This window comes from Hylobates moloch, unplaced genomic scaffold (genome assembly GCF_009828535.3).
Source record: "Hylobates moloch isolate HMO894 unplaced genomic scaffold, HMol_V3 SCAFFOLD_1, whole genome shotgun sequence".
In the NCBI taxonomy this organism is placed as follows: domain Eukaryota; kingdom Metazoa; phylum Chordata; class Mammalia; order Primates; family Hylobatidae; genus Hylobates; species Hylobates moloch.
The window spans coordinates 10,584,760-10,600,167 of record NW_026652276.1 but is presented as its reverse complement, the minus strand read 5'-3'; the positions used below and the strand labels follow the sequence as shown (position 1 = coordinate 10,600,167).

Sequence of the window (15,408 nt, the reverse complement as noted above, 5' to 3'; positions counted from 1 at the left end):
CCCTTTGCCCCTCCAATTTCCCCTGTTATTGGCATCTTGTGTTAGTGTGGTATATTTGCTTACAATCAATGAGCCAATATTGACACATTATTATTCACTAAAGCCCCTAGTTTACATTAGAATTCACTCTTTATGTTGTACATTTTATGGGTTTTGACAGATCTTTAATGACATGTATCTACCATAACAGTATCATACAAAATAGTTTCACTACCCTAAAAATTCCCTGTGCTTAACCTATTCATCCCTCCTTGCCCTCCCCACAAGTCCGTGACCTTTTTACTGTCTCCATAGTTTTATTTTATTTTGTTTTAATAAATAAAGTTTCAAATTTATTGAAAGTTTTTTATAATACCCTCTTACTTTCTCAATGTCTATGGAATCTGTAGTGATATCCCCTTTTTCATTCTTTTTCTTTTTAAAAAATTTATTTTTATTTATTTTATTAAGGTATGGTTGACAAATAGAAATTGTACATAGAGTGTACATGGCGCTTTGATATATATATATATAGTAAAAGAGTTAAATCAAGCTAATTAACATCTGTCACCTTACATACTTATCATTTTTTGTTATGAGAAAATTTAAGATCTCTTTAAGCAATTTTCAAATATACAGCACGTTATTATTAGCTGTAGTCATCATGCAGTACTATAGATCTCCTGAACTTACTACTCATCCTAATTGAACTGTCTCCACAGTTTTAGTTTTGCCTTTTCCAGATTTTCATATAGTTTGAATAATACATTATATAGCCTTTTCAGATTACTTCTTTTGGTGGTGAGTATTTAAAACAACATTTAGGGATAACATTTTACTGCTTTGTAATTTTTTTTTCTCTTTCAGCTGCCACTTTTTAAAGTGTATGATTTTAGACTACACCCCTTCACATGTTTGTTCACCACCACCACAGTTTTTTACTGGTTTTTACTATATTAGGGTTACTTGTTAAGAATTGGGGGAGACTACTCTGGGCCACTACCTGTAGGGTAGCCCTGCTCTGCAAGGAGCAATACAAAAAAAAGAAAAATAAATTTTTAATTAAAAATATAAAAACAAAATTATATATTAAGAAAAAAGAATTAGAGGAGGATAATTCTATGTTTTGCCTCTTCTCTGCCAGATTTACTACAAGTCATCTCACTGTATTCTCCTTCCTTCCTCTTTCAGCCTCTGTTTGTCTTTTCCTTTTCTTCTTTTTCTTTTTTCATCTTCTTTTTTTGTTTGGGGCTTTTTTACTTTATCTGTTTGTCTTGTGGACCAGTGAAGTTTTGGCGCTTCTACTTCTGTTTATTTATAACAATTTTTGTTTTAGACATTTATTACATAAAAGTTCTTTTTTTTTTTTTTTTTTTTTTTTTGGCCCCACTCTGTCACCCAGCCTGGAGTGCAGTGGCATGATCTCAGCTCATTGCAACCTCCACCTCCTGGGTTCAAGCAATTCTCCTGCCTCAGCCCCTCCTGTAGCTGGGACTACAGGTGCATACCGCCACACCCGGCGAATTTTTTGTATTTTAGTGGAGACTGGGTTTTACCATGTTGCCCAGGCTGGTCGCGAACTCCTGATCTCAGGCAATCCACCCACCTTGGCCTCCCAAAGTGCTGGGATTACAGGTGTGAGCCACCACACCTGGCGCTACATAAAAGTTCTATACTGTAGTGTTCACTGTTATGAGCATAGAATTAATCTCATGTCCTTTCTCACTTTTTAATATCCTATCCTCGTAGAACACTGTGCTGCAACTGCATTAGAAAAATTTGTAGTCTTGATCCTCTCTCAGTAAAATTAGTGGTAGTAGAGCTGGCTTAGTGGCTCAAACACCTGTAATCCCAGCATTTTGGGAGGCCGAGGCAGGTGGATCATTTGAGGTCAGGAGTTTGAGATCAGCCTGACCAACATGGTGAGACCCTGTCTCTACTAAAAATACAAAAATTAGCTGGGCATGGTGGTGCATGCCTGTATTCCCAGGTATTCAGGAGGCTGAGGCATGAGAATTGCTTGAGCCTGGAGGTGAAGGTTGCAGTGAGCTGAGATTGCACCACCGCACTGCAGCCTGGTTGACAGAATGAGACTCCATCTCAAAAAAAAAAAAAAAAGAGAGAGAAAAAAGAAAATTAGTGGTAGTAGAGAAAAATCTAGAGAGTGCAACTTCAAGGGAAGTTGAAGTGCAACTTCAAGGGAATGAAGTTGAAGTTTATGAGAACTCAAGTCAGTGATTCGGTCTCTTCAGGGAGAAAAGCTGAAGATAAAGAAGATGATTGAAGTTTGTTACTATAATAATAGGACAATACTATTATTGTTCATGGTTTCTCTCATTTTTCTACAGGTGGTCATAATGTCACAATCTCCTTACAGTCCAGGACTGGGCACACTCATATGCCTTCTGTGGTTGGCGTCCTTGTATTTACCCAGTTCTGGTTCTGGTTTCCTCTTTCACACTTCCTGTCATTGGCTTATACCCCTACCTGTGTCATTGGCCTTAACAAGGACTTAAAGGTATGTCTGTGAGACCTCAGCTTTGTAGTATTTCCTTTTCACTGTATCTTATTCATATTTACTGCCCACTTGCAAGGATTTCCATTAAATTTTAAAGGCCGAGGCGGGCGGATCACGAGGTCAGGAGATCGAGACCACGGTGAAACCCCGTCTCTACTAAAAATACAAAAAAAAAATTAGCCGGGCGTGGTGGCGGGCGCCTGTAGTCCCAGCTACTCGGAGAGGCTGAGGCAGGAGAATGGCGTGAACCCAGGAGGTGGAGCTTGCAGTGAGCCGAGATTGTGTCACTGCACTCCAGCCTGGGCGACAGAGCAAGACTCCGCCTCAAAAAAAGATGAGTTAACATCTTATAATAACATTTTCCCTTCAAGTTGAATCGTCACCTTTTTGAATGGAGTGTGTCATTGAAAGTTTTGAAAATCATATCTCCTTACTAGCTGTGTAACTTCAAGTAATTAGTTGAGAAAGAATGCTGAGAGAGGGGGCTAAATATAAAGATATAAAGAGGCTTTATATACCACTGTGATGAATTTTATTTAATACTAAAGGCTGGGAACTGTTGAAGGATTTCAAATGATAAATGAACATGAGATTTCCATTTAGAAAGATCTTTCTGGTATCAGTGGAAACTCATTACAATGCTATTGCAGTAATCTAGGCAAGGAAGAATGCAAACCTAAACTAAATCTTTGAGATTTAGTTTTTCAGAGTTATCTGATACTCGAGTGGTTGATGGAAGAAAGAATTATTACTAAAGGGAAAAAGCAAAATAGGAGGATGACCCTTTGGTAGAAGCAGGAAACAAGACCAACTATGAGGAGCTAGGGAATCTGATGGAATGTAACTGCTCACTTAAGTCAGAAATTTAAGGCACTGCATGCCCTGTCATCACATTTGTAGTCATTTTTTTTAATGGAGTTTGTGTTTAGGTCTTTCTTAGTCCTGTGACTTGATGATTCATCTTCTTGTTCTTTAAAAGTCAAAAGGCTTTTTGACCTTTAAATAACTCTTACATCTGGTCATCATTGTTGAAATGTTCTACTAAATTTTCAGAGTGGAAAAGTTTTAGGCTTAAAACTGGTAAAAATAGAATATTTCTTTGTATTGATTTTTCAGTATAGCTGTACAGCCGGTTATCCTTTGTTAAGTGTTTTGGTATTAAAACTGCTCACATTTGTAAATATTGAGCAGCTTTACTGTCAGAACAAGAATCCGTTGGTTTCCCAATCCCTAACTTTTAACATTGTAATTAAACATCCTGTAAAACCTATTTTATTCTCTGCCAAACAATTTTGTGATTGCTGTTTGTACTCTTTGTAATGAAAATGGGATGGAGAAGATAAGGTTCTTTTTCCTTATGGTGGTGTTTATTATCATCCTCCATCAATGCAGATTGGGTAAATAGAGAAAAATTCAGGCCAGGTGTGGTTGTGCACATCTGTAGTCCCAGCTACTTGGGAGGCTGAGGCAGGAGAATCGCTTGAACCCCGGAGTCAGAGGTTGCAGTGAGCTGAGATTGCACCACTGCACTCCAGTCTGGGTAACAGAATGAAACTCTGTCTCAAAAAAGAAAGAAAGGAAGAATTCAGACCAAAGAACTTTAAAACTGGTCACTAGGTAATGTAAAGCTGACTTTCTATTAGGCTCATGTTAGACTCTTACAAGGCATGATTATATATGGTGTGGAAACTGTATACAGGCTAGTGTAATGTACTAGTCTGGTACAAAGAAGGGAAATGGCAGTTTGTATGCAGGATAGACCATCAAATGCTTTACAAAGGAGAAAATGGTTCATCTGATGCTCACACCATGAATAGAACTTACCCATTGAAGCAGGTTGGTTTGTTCGTAAAGCTAAAGGGATGCCCATTCAAAGGCACAGAGATTAAGAAAAGTATAGAGAACTGCAAGTAATTCTGTAAAGAACCTAAAAACTAAATCAGTAAAAGAAGACATGCCTTTCAGAGTGGAGTCATAACATAGTTGAACATATAGCCTGCATTAAAACTTTGGTCTCCTTTTGTATCTGTATGCTTGTGGAGATTACAGAATGCTTAAAGCCAATGTTATTTTAATGGAATTTCTTCAGATGCCGAAAGTTCAGTATAAATCGAACTGTAAACCATCCACATTTGCATATCCTGCCCCTCTGGAAGTACCAAAAGAAAAAGAAAAGGAAAAGGTAGGTTCTTTGTTCCTTTTAGCAGCATTTGTACTTAAATATAGGAGCCACTGAGTATTTTACTTTTTCTTTAACTATGTTTTATGTTTTAAAAGTAACACTTCTTATGCTAACATTTGACATTACACAAGAATATGAAGTAAAAGTCCTTTTTGTCTCTTGGTCATCCAAGTCTCATGTCACAGGAGTCACAACTTCTGAATCCCTCTGAAGGTTTTCTCTGCACATGTCTGTACTTTTTATACCACAAATAGAATTATTCTTTACATACTTTTCTACATCTTGTTGTTTTCACATTAACTATATATTTGTTTATTTTTAAAACTTTCAATGTATACAGATCTCATTTTTTCCCAGAGCTGCAAAACAATGCCTTTACTGTGTGTTAGTACTGTTTGTTTTACCAGTTTTTTTCTTTGATATTCATTTAAGGTTATTTCTCATTTGTTACCCCTACACAAGTGAGCCTACAATTGAAAGTCTTTATACACATGTATTTGTGCACTGTGTGAGTATATCTGTAGGTTAGAATCCTGGATGTCAGGTTACTTGATGAAAAGTAATGCTCATTATGTTCATAGTTATTAACTAATTTGCCTTTCAAAATGGACATAATCACTTTATACTCCAACCATGTATGAGGACACTCCTGTATTAAAGAATAATACATTAAAGAGTTGTACTTGCCCATAAAGTTTCACTCAGTAAAATTATACTTTTTTGATACCTTATATATAGGAAAATGGCTCTTTCTCTCATGATAATTTTCATATTGGCCAGTTGTTGATTATTTGCTGTAAATTTTGTGTATAAGTAAGGGTAATTAACCAAATTTGAGGGTGGCAGTTAAGGAATATCCTTGACAGCATCTTGTTTCATCAGCTATGTTTCAGACCTTCCTTTGGGTCTGAAACAAAATCAGCTTTTACACCAGTATTGCCCAGCTTTTCACCTTTGTTTTCAGTGAGACCCATGAAGGAGAATAATGTAGGCTAACCACTCACCCACTGTGTATTAGCATTGTAAGACATGTAGTCCAGAGAGAATATCTCTACAACTAGCACTGAAGGAAATTGTTCTATTTCCCATTGCTTTCCCGTAAAGCAAAAAGGCTATAGCACCCAAATCTTAATCTTGGAAGTACATGATAGCAAATTCATATCCAAGGTAGGCTGCAGATCAAAAAAAGGGAAGAGTTATATTGGACACAAGCCTCCAAGAACTAAAGATTCACTTGATGACAAGAGTAGTAAATTATTTCAGTAAATGTCCTGCTTAGTTTTCCCATTTATTCTTTTATATATATGTATATGTAATACTTACTGCTAGGAAATAGAATAGTGTTGTAGGACTGAGTTCTCTAGGGCTTGCATGTTTGTATGTCAGTAAGGGATTACAACAATTTACCCTGCTCATTTCCCCTAGGTTTCTACTGCTGTATTATCTATAACTGCCAAGGCTAAAAAGAAGGAAAAAGAAAAGGAAAAAAAAGAGGAGGAGAAAATGGAAGTGGTAGGTATAACTTGGTGGTCATATGGATTGAAGTATCTCTGTCTCTGTCATGGTCGAGATTCTTCCTTAGTTGAATATTATTCTACCTTGTTGTTGGCTTCCTTCAAATAATTGTCCTGTTCCCAGCATGTAGAATCATCAAATTGTACTTGAAAGACACTCTAGAAAATATATCCATTCATGGGAAGAATAGAAGGGTACAAATCAGTAAAAAGTTCCTGGAGCAAATGACAACTAAAATAGGTTTTGAAGGGCAAAGTAGGTTTTTCCACAGGCAAGATGATGAGGTAGGAGAAAGAAAAACCCTTTCAAGCAAAGGGATTATCATTTGTTTAGGCAGACCTTTTTATGATCTCTACTGGTAGAAAACTTTTTATCCTTTAAAACCAAGTCAAATACCATTCTCTTTCCTAAGCAGAGTTACTTTTCCCTCCTCTGAGTCTGATAGCACTTTAGTTGTACTTCCATTACTAACGACCACTACCTCTTGTACCTTATAGCTGCTCAGTAAACTTCAGATGTTACTCAGTTCTGTGGAACAGAAATGAACTTCTATTGAGCTTTTTTAAAATTTTATTTTATAGGATGAGGCAGAGAAAAAGGAAGAAAAAGAGAAGAAAAAAGAACCCGAGCCAAACTTCCAGTTATTGGATAACCCAGCCCGAGTTATGCCTGCCCAGCTTAAGGTCCTAACCATGCCGGAGACCTGTAGATACCAGCCTTTCAAACCAGTAAGTCACCAGTGACTCTTAGCTGTATATACCAGTGGGATATTAATCCATACAACAATAGAATATTGATAGAGAATGGTAAATCTCCAAAGCATTGGAGCAAGCTCACTAGTTCTAAGAAATTATTTAACAAAAGAGAGAATGTTCTTTTCCATTTCATATAGATTTGGGAGAATTTTTCTTTTCCCTGTGTAACCCTACAAACTCCCGTCTTCTACCACAGACACACGACGTAGGAGTTCCTAATACAGCAATTTGATTAGGAATATAGACTCCACAGCCAAGCATACGGGATTTGAATCTTGAGTATATGGCTCAGGCTAAGTGGCCTTAGGCCAGGTACTAAATCTCTCTCTGCCTCAGTTTTCTTTAGTATAAAATAGAGATTACCATCCCTGACTCAGAAATGAGGCACAGATTGAACAAGCACTGAGAACAAGACTTGGGACTGCTCAATAAGTGTTGATTATTATGGTAATTACACCGTTGTCTTTTTTTTTTTTCTATTTTATTACACCATTGTCATAAATGCATTGCATTTTAGTTAGAAAAGGATCTTCATGGAATTTAATTTATTCCAAGACAGAGTGCTGCATGTTAGAAACAAATGCTTATCAGAAATATGAGCATGATACTGCCTTTATCTTCCAGGTTCTTATAGAAAACTAGGGCGCCATCAGTAGACCCATCCAAGACATCCAGATGCTAGATCTGTCTAAAATGTCAGAGATTCGATTTCTAGATCCTTATCCTTATACAAGAGTAAACTTATCAACCTGATGGTGGGTCAAAGGCAACTCCTACCTATAATTGTGAGTCGGGGTCTTACCTGACTAATTTATCAGCTAGAAGAGATAAAGCCAAGGGATGCAAGATAGTGTATGTAGTGGTTTAGAGCTGGAATTTGGCATAACTGCGTTTTTATTTCTACTATTAGCTGTGTGACTAAGACAAGCCATTTAATCTTTGTATTTCAGTTTCCTCATCTGTTAAATTGGTAGGTAATGCTACCTACCTCCTGCTGATGTTGTGGAGATTAAATAGGTTGTTACATGTAAAGCACCTAAAACAATGGTAAATGCTAATCTGTAGCACTGCCTGATCTGTAGTAGTTGCTGTGTAGTGTTAAATGAATGGACAGAATCATCAATGGATACCTTTAATGCGGTCACTGTCTGATCTGCAACCTGGTTCATCTCAGTGGCGGTTTTACAGAGAATGTATTCTAACTGTGTCTATAAACTTATCTTGCCAGTAGCATGGGAATCCAGAACAGATGTATTAGGACACAACTAGTGCATACTCTAAGCACGTGAAATAACTAGTGTTTTTGATAATTATGAATTAAGACAGTGAGGCACATGCTCAGTGCCTTAAGGCCATATGAGCACACTGTTTACCACAGTAGGAAACTAAATGATTGCTAAGCCTTTGCTCAAATTAAGTCAGAGATAGCTATAACAGTTGGTCCACCTATGAATTAAAAGACCGCCTATGTCTGTGCAAGGAAGAAGTGAGGAGTCCTGTTGAAGGTATAGCCCTACACACACACACACACACACACACACACACACACACACACACACTCCTCCAAAGAGTGGGAGACTTTGTGTTCCAAAGTGTTTAAGGAAATTCCTGTCCAGTTGTTAGCTGACTACTAAGTTAATTGAGCATTGACTTTAGTGGACACACTAATCAGGGAATACAAACTTTATAGAATAGGAGAAAATATTTTCAAATCATTTATCTGATAAGACAGTTATATCTAGAACATATAAAGAGCTCCTCCAACTCAACAATAAAAAGACAACCTAATTTAAAACAGGCAAATGATCTGAATAGACATTTCTCCAAAAAAGATGTACAGATGGGCAAATAAGCACATGAAAAGATGCTCAACATCATTACTCATTAGGGAAATGCAAATCAAAACCATAACAGGTGCAGTGATTCCCACTTACAGTCCCAGCTACATGGGAGGCCGAGGCAGGAGGATTGCTTGAGCCCAGTAGCTCGAGGCTGTAGTGCAATATGATTGTGCCTATGAACAGCCACCGGACACCAGCTTGGGCAACATAGCAAGACCCCATCTCTTAATTTAAAAAGAAACACAAAACCATAAGAAGATACCACATTCTACCCACCAGGATGGCTATAATCAAAAAGACCACACAATAATAATCATTGACAAGAATGTGCAGAAATTGGAACCCTCACAGAGTAATAGTAGGAAAGTAAAGTTACAGCCACAGTGGAAAAAAAGAGTTTGGCAGTTCCTCAAAAAGTTAAATGTAGTCTTATCATATGACCCAGCAATTCCATTCCATACCTAAGAGAAGAGAAAACTGTGCCCACACAAAAACTTACACACTAATGCTCATAACAGCATGATTCATAATAGCCATAAAACGGAAGCAACTTAAATGTCTTATCAACTGATGAATGAATAATGTGAGATAATAATGGAATATTATTTGGCCATAAAAAGGAAAGACTTACTGATATATGCTACAGTGTGTGTGAACCTTGAAAACATTATTTTAAGTAAAAGAAGCCAGACATAGAAGACTGCATATGGTATGGTTCCCTTTATGTGAAACGTTCAGAAAAGGCAAATCTATAGAGACAAGTTAGATTGGTGGTTACCAAGGACAGGGGAAGGGGAGAATGGAGAGTGGCTGCTAATGGGCGCACAATTTCTTTAGGTTGATGCAGATATTTTTGAATTAGATAGCAGAACTATTAATAGCTGCACAAGTTTGTGAATGTACTAAATTGTATACTTTGAGAGAATGAATTTTATGTTAATATATCTCATTTTAAAAAAGAAAACACTGCCTCTGTGTATGTGCAGTGACTCACTCCCCTACCCTCAGTGGCAAGGTCATGGGACCCTTCCTCAGACACTGCATTTGAAAGAGGCCGCTGTAGTTTCAGAAACAAGTAACATTCCTACCCTGCTTCCTGTCCACTGTGAAGCAAGAGGAAGTGTTTCATTGCCTATATCTACAGTTGTAATTAGTCTCCCCAGAGAACAGAAAATCGTGTATCTTATGCATAGAGGGTGCGAACTTTCTCACCAACGTATAAAGCATTAACAAACCTAGACCATGTATAGCTATAAACAGCCCTTTCCATGTGTTGATTTGGATTATTGATTTTGGGATTTTTTTGTTGTTGTTATTGTTGTTTTTGTATGATGAGGCCCTCCTTTGATTAAGTTGGATTATTTCATTCCAGTTAAGCATGAAATAGCATAACCTGGATCCACATTTTCCAAACAATAGAAAGTCTTCGTGTGAACATGGGTATTTTCTTCTGTTTGGTAGGAGATTCATCTCCATTTGGTCCATTAGGTTCAAGTAAACTTTTAGGCTATGGAGGATTAGGACAGTGGCCCTATACTCCATTCTGGGAGTATTGGCAGTAAAGGCAGGGTCCATTCATAAAATGGATCCTCTTCAAGGAAAGCAAACTTTTTAAGGGAAGGGGTTGTAGAAAAATGTATAGATATGTGTGTGTTGGGAGAAGGGAAATAGTTTGGAGTTCACGAAGCACACCAGTTTTATAGCATGGCAGGGCAGAGTTCTGATGAGTAAAAATTGGATTAGGTTGAACTGCAGTGATGCTTATACATATGTGAATCATTTAACTAATGTACTTGTGCTTCTTTTCCTTCGCAGTAATGTGCTTTGGTAGAAATATGCTTTTTCCAGATGTGCCCTGCCACTGTTGACTGATTTAATTACATAGAGCAGCGTTCCATTTCCTTTGACACAGGCAAGCAAATAGAATAAGATTAGCACACCAGAGAGGGGTGAATAGTTTAGTGTTTGAATTTACCTTCTGTAATATGTTTGGGAGAGGGCTTAATAGAATTGCTGCTACAGTCTACTTCCCTTTTGTTTCCCGTGTATTTTTTCATCAGCTTGCATCATGTGGATTTATAGATTAAAGTGAAAAACCCTCAGGTATCTGGGATATCTGTGTTATTCTCTCCATCATCCTGAAATTGCTGGAGAAAAAATTCGCTTTTAATTTATACACTCTCTTGTGTTCAAAATGATTATCATCTCACAAATCATACAGTATGCATTAGACTGCTGCTTAAACTTTAGTGTACATCAGATTGACTGGGATCTTGTTAGAATGCAGATTCTGCAGATCTAGGGTGGGGCCAGCTTTTCTGCATTTTTAACAAGCTCCAGGTGATAATGATGCTTCTGGCCCAGGACCACATCTTGAGTAGGAAGGAATTAGGATACTATATTTGGACAGTAAACATTCTCCCTGCAGTGAGACTGAGGCTGGTAGTCAAGGCCATGGCTGGGAAATAACTATTCCTAAATTGGGATGCATCATCCAAGTAGAACAGCATCACATGTTATACCATCTAGAGCTACTGGGTTAAGTTTGCAAATACTTCGTATAGATCACAGTTATCTTTATCCCAGTAAAGTTCTACTCCAGTTTTTCACTTCCAGATCATTTAAATAGTTTTAAAGTACCATTTAACAAGTATTTACTCTAGATTGTAGAGCACGCTTGAAATGTGAGTGGAGCTTATGCTTCTGCACGCCCCTGTGTTTTCAGCTCTCTATCGGAGGCATCATCATTCTGAAGGATACCAGTGAAGACATTGAGGAGCTGGTGGAACCTGTGGCAGCACATGGCCCAAAAATCGAGGAGGAGGAACAAGAGCCAGAACCCCCAGAACCATTTGAGTATATTGATGATTAAGGACCAGAGGTGCGTGTGCAACAAAATTATGAAGGGAAACTTCTTTGTCAATACTTCACAAATGTTTTTTGCAAGGACATCATCTCACTTTTTTCCTTCCTTTTGTGTTTAATCCTTATTTACCTAAACAGTATTAAAACTTCCCCCTCTTTCAACCTTTTTCTGCATATATAACCACAAATTCCTTTTTCTGTCCTCTTTGACTCGTACTCTACTAATGTTATTCAAAGTGGCTGGTCTGCAAACTATTTTTATAGGTCCATAAGGAGATAGGAAGCTTACTCCAGAATCTATCTGCTCAACGCTTCTTTCATCAAGAAAGTCTTCCCCAAAATGTCAGCTGAACTGCAGTTTGCTTAGTGATAAGTTGATTTGCATTCTGATGTAAGCTCCTTGTGGATCAGTTATAGTTGTGGACTGGCACTGGCCCATAGGTGTCACTTTTGAGTAGCACAAATATAGGCTTCTCACTGATTTTTCTCTCTCCCCATCTCCTTGGGCAGTATTTTTGGCATAGAAGCCTTAACATACATTTATTCTGTGGTGCTATTGAACATCTACTGTGTATAAGACATAGTGCTTATAGGGACTTTGAAGTCAGTTAGACTAACCACAAGCCTGTGTCCATTGACAAAGATCATTTACTATCTCAGTGTCTTAACAGTGTTGAAAGGGAGTCTTTAGATGGGAAAGATTAGAGTAATCTAATTTCATGAAATTGCCATTCTTCATTTCCCCATTTTCTGTTGAGTGTTCATCACATATTTGAAGACATTGTGAGACATAAAGGTTTCCTAATTCCACCCAAGCACAAACACGTTTTCAGACAATTTTTTTTTTTGAGACGGAGTTTCACTCTTGTTGCTCTTGGCTGGAGTGCAATGGCACAAACTTGGCTCACCGCAACCTCTGCCTCCTGGGTTCAAGCGATTCTCCTGCCTCAGCCTTTCGAGTAGCTGGGATTACAGGCATGCGCCACCACACCTGGCTGATTTTGTATTTTTAGTAGTGACAGGATTTCTCCATGTTGGTCAGGTTGGTCTCGAGCTATGGACCTCAGCTGATCCGCCCACCTCGGCCTCCCAAAGTGCTGGGATTAGGCGTGAGCCACTGCACCCGGCCAATTCATTCTACTCTTTAAAAAAAATAAGGACAGTATCATTTGTTATATTTAAAGGTCTGGTTGCAAATCTAGCATGCTGTGTGTTAGATACTGACTAGCAATTAAGGAAAGCTTTGCAGAAATCTCAGATAAATATTAAGGCAGAAACCTGCCATTAGTAGGAAAACATATTTATACCTCAGGAAGACTATTAGGGCCTTAGAGAAAGGGAGATTTATACCAACCTTCCTATTTTCTAAACTTACTTTTGAAAATTATCTTTCAGCCTTGATAGTTTCCTAAGCTTTACCCAACTTGCACAGGACAGTGTAGGCTATCATGATCACTCAGTCTGTCTGAGAATCGAGGTGACTCTCGTTAGCTCCCATCAAGCCTTTGGCAATACCTTATGGAAAACCCTTGATTACAGCTTTCAAGGCAGTTAACTACAAAATGGCTTAGAGGTTTATAGCTGGAAATTGTTAGTTTTCAAAGGGGTAAAATATTCAGTCCATTAGGAGTTTGGAAACTATAATCTGTCGTGGCACAAACTGGTATATTAGGACTGCAGAGGCGCGGGGTTGGGGCCTAATTTTAGATTTCAGCAGTAGTAAAAGAGAAAAAAAATAATGTCTTGAAATTAAGAATGACCCTAGCTACTACTGTTCTTTCTTCCCTTTCCCAGGATCTCATTTCCTTATCTGAAGAAGAAGATTGTCCAGGCTCATATTGGGAATGCTTATGAGGAAATTTATGCTGAGACCTGCTATTCAATGCATGTATCGTTGCCTCTGCGCTGACCTGAAGAACCCTGTCTCCAAGTCTTTGGTTGAAGAGAAGATATATGACTGTTGAGTGTGCTCTTTCACAGAACTTGGTTTTCAAATAAATATAAGATCTCCAGATGGACAAGACATTTGTTTTTCAGCCTGGGTTTTTAATAAATGTATCTAATCCTCCCCACACCATGAAATGCCTAAATCCCAAGAGCCAGAGTCTTGATTTACTAGGATGAGCATGCATGACTTTCATATTGTTGAAAAAGTCAAACTATTCTTAAATTATAGACCATTTGAAAATAATGGAAGGGAAAAAAATCAAACCTTGCTCATCAACCTCAAGAATTCTCTACAGTTTTGTTGTGGTTGTGAGTTGTTGTTTAATATGGGGTCTAATCAGCCAGGGCAACATGGTGAGACCCCCATCTCTACAAAAAAATTGAAAAATTAGCTGGGTAGGCCGGGCAGGGTGGCTCACGCCTATAATCCCAGCACTTTGGATGGCCAAGGTGGGCAGATTGCTTGAGCCAAGGAGTTTGAGACCAGCCTGGGCAACATGGCAAAAACTCACCTCTACAAAAAAAAAAAAAAATTAGACATGCACAGTGGCACATGCCTGTAGTCCCAGCTACTCAGGAGGCTGAGGTGGGAGGATCACCTGAGCTTGGAGGTCGAGGCTGCAGTGAGGGTTGATCGTGCCAGTGTACTCCAGCCTGGGTGACAGACACTGTCTAAAAAAATAAAAAATAAAATTAGCCAGGCAGGGTGGTATGCACCTGTAGTCACAGCTATTCAGGAGGCTGAGGTGGGAAGATCAATTGAGCCCAGGAGGTTGAGGCTGCAGTGAGCTGTGTTTGCACCACTGCACAACAGCCTGGGCAACAGGGCAAGACGCTGTCTCAAAAAAAAAAAAAAAAAAAAGTCTCACTCTGTCGCTTAGGCTGGTCTCAAACTCCTGGGCTCAAGCAATCCTCCCACTCTAACCACCTGAACTAGTTTTTTAATCGCATAGAGGGTGTCATCACTTACTGAAGTCCCTTTCATAATCCAAGGGAATTGTGTGTTTAGGCAGCTCAGAAGCTTTTTTGTTAAACCTGTGCTTATTGTTTCTTGCTTTTGATCCTGTTAAAGACAATAGATAAAAATTATTTAGTTTCATTTAGCCACAGGATCTGATAACGTACCTTTATTCCTTTCTCATTTTCCAATCTTTTTTTCATGTTTTTTAAAAATTAAAATATAATTTAAAAGCAATAAAATGCAGACATTTGAGGTATATACAGAATAATGAATTTTGACAAGTACAATTTTGGTTTCTAGATTATCAAGCCTTTCTTGGATGCTAGGCTTTTCGAATAAGCAGTCAGGGTTGATACTCTGACGACTACACCATCTCCCCATGTTCTGGCATATGAAATGGATGTTTCTGATTTACTGGGACATGGAATTAAAAAGAGCTGGATTTGAGCGGTTTTGTGTTGTTTTATGAGTAGGTAGCTTAGAAAATTATACAGGAATGGCATTTTGCCCCTACCTTGATTCTTTCACTTCTTAACTTAGGATGTAGTTTTCTGAGTCTTGGGGGGAAAACACTATTCTTAAAGGAAACAAATTCCTGAGTAGATCAGCCCTAGTACATTCATCTACCACAGGCTTTTTTTTAGGTCCAGGTCTAAAGGTTACTGATCCCAAAGGATCAACCACTCATTGGTTAATTTCATTGTATCCCCTCCTTTGTAAATTCCTTGTTTCCTCAATATCAGATGATTCTATAAAAGAGATTATCTCATTTCCTAGCCTCTCATTAGCTATGCCCTTCCTGTTCAAGCTTTTAACATTGCTTGCATTTCAGACAGTTATCTCTT

General features: G+C 38.2%; 1 protein-coding gene across 1 annotated transcript in view; it reads left to right on the top strand.

The window, feature by feature from the left end:
* Window positions 1–13,737, top strand: part of PSMD1 (proteasome 26S subunit, non-ATPase 1) — a 114,657-nt gene extending 100,920 nt beyond the window's left edge. Inside the window, exons 20-25 of the mRNA XM_032753924.2 lie at window positions 2,328–2,497; window positions 4,587–4,679; window positions 6,105–6,191; window positions 6,776–6,922; window positions 11,516–11,671; window positions 13,450–13,737. Coding sequence (XP_032609815.1) covers window positions 2,328–2,497; window positions 4,587–4,679; window positions 6,105–6,191; window positions 6,776–6,922; window positions 11,516–11,662 — 644 coding nt within the window. The 3' untranslated portion in view covers window positions 11,663–11,671; window positions 13,450–13,737. The remainder of the gene's footprint in view (window positions 1–2,327; window positions 2,498–4,586; window positions 4,680–6,104; window positions 6,192–6,775; window positions 6,923–11,515; window positions 11,672–13,449) is intronic.
* The last annotated feature ends 1,671 nt before the right edge of the window (window positions 13,738–15,408 follow it).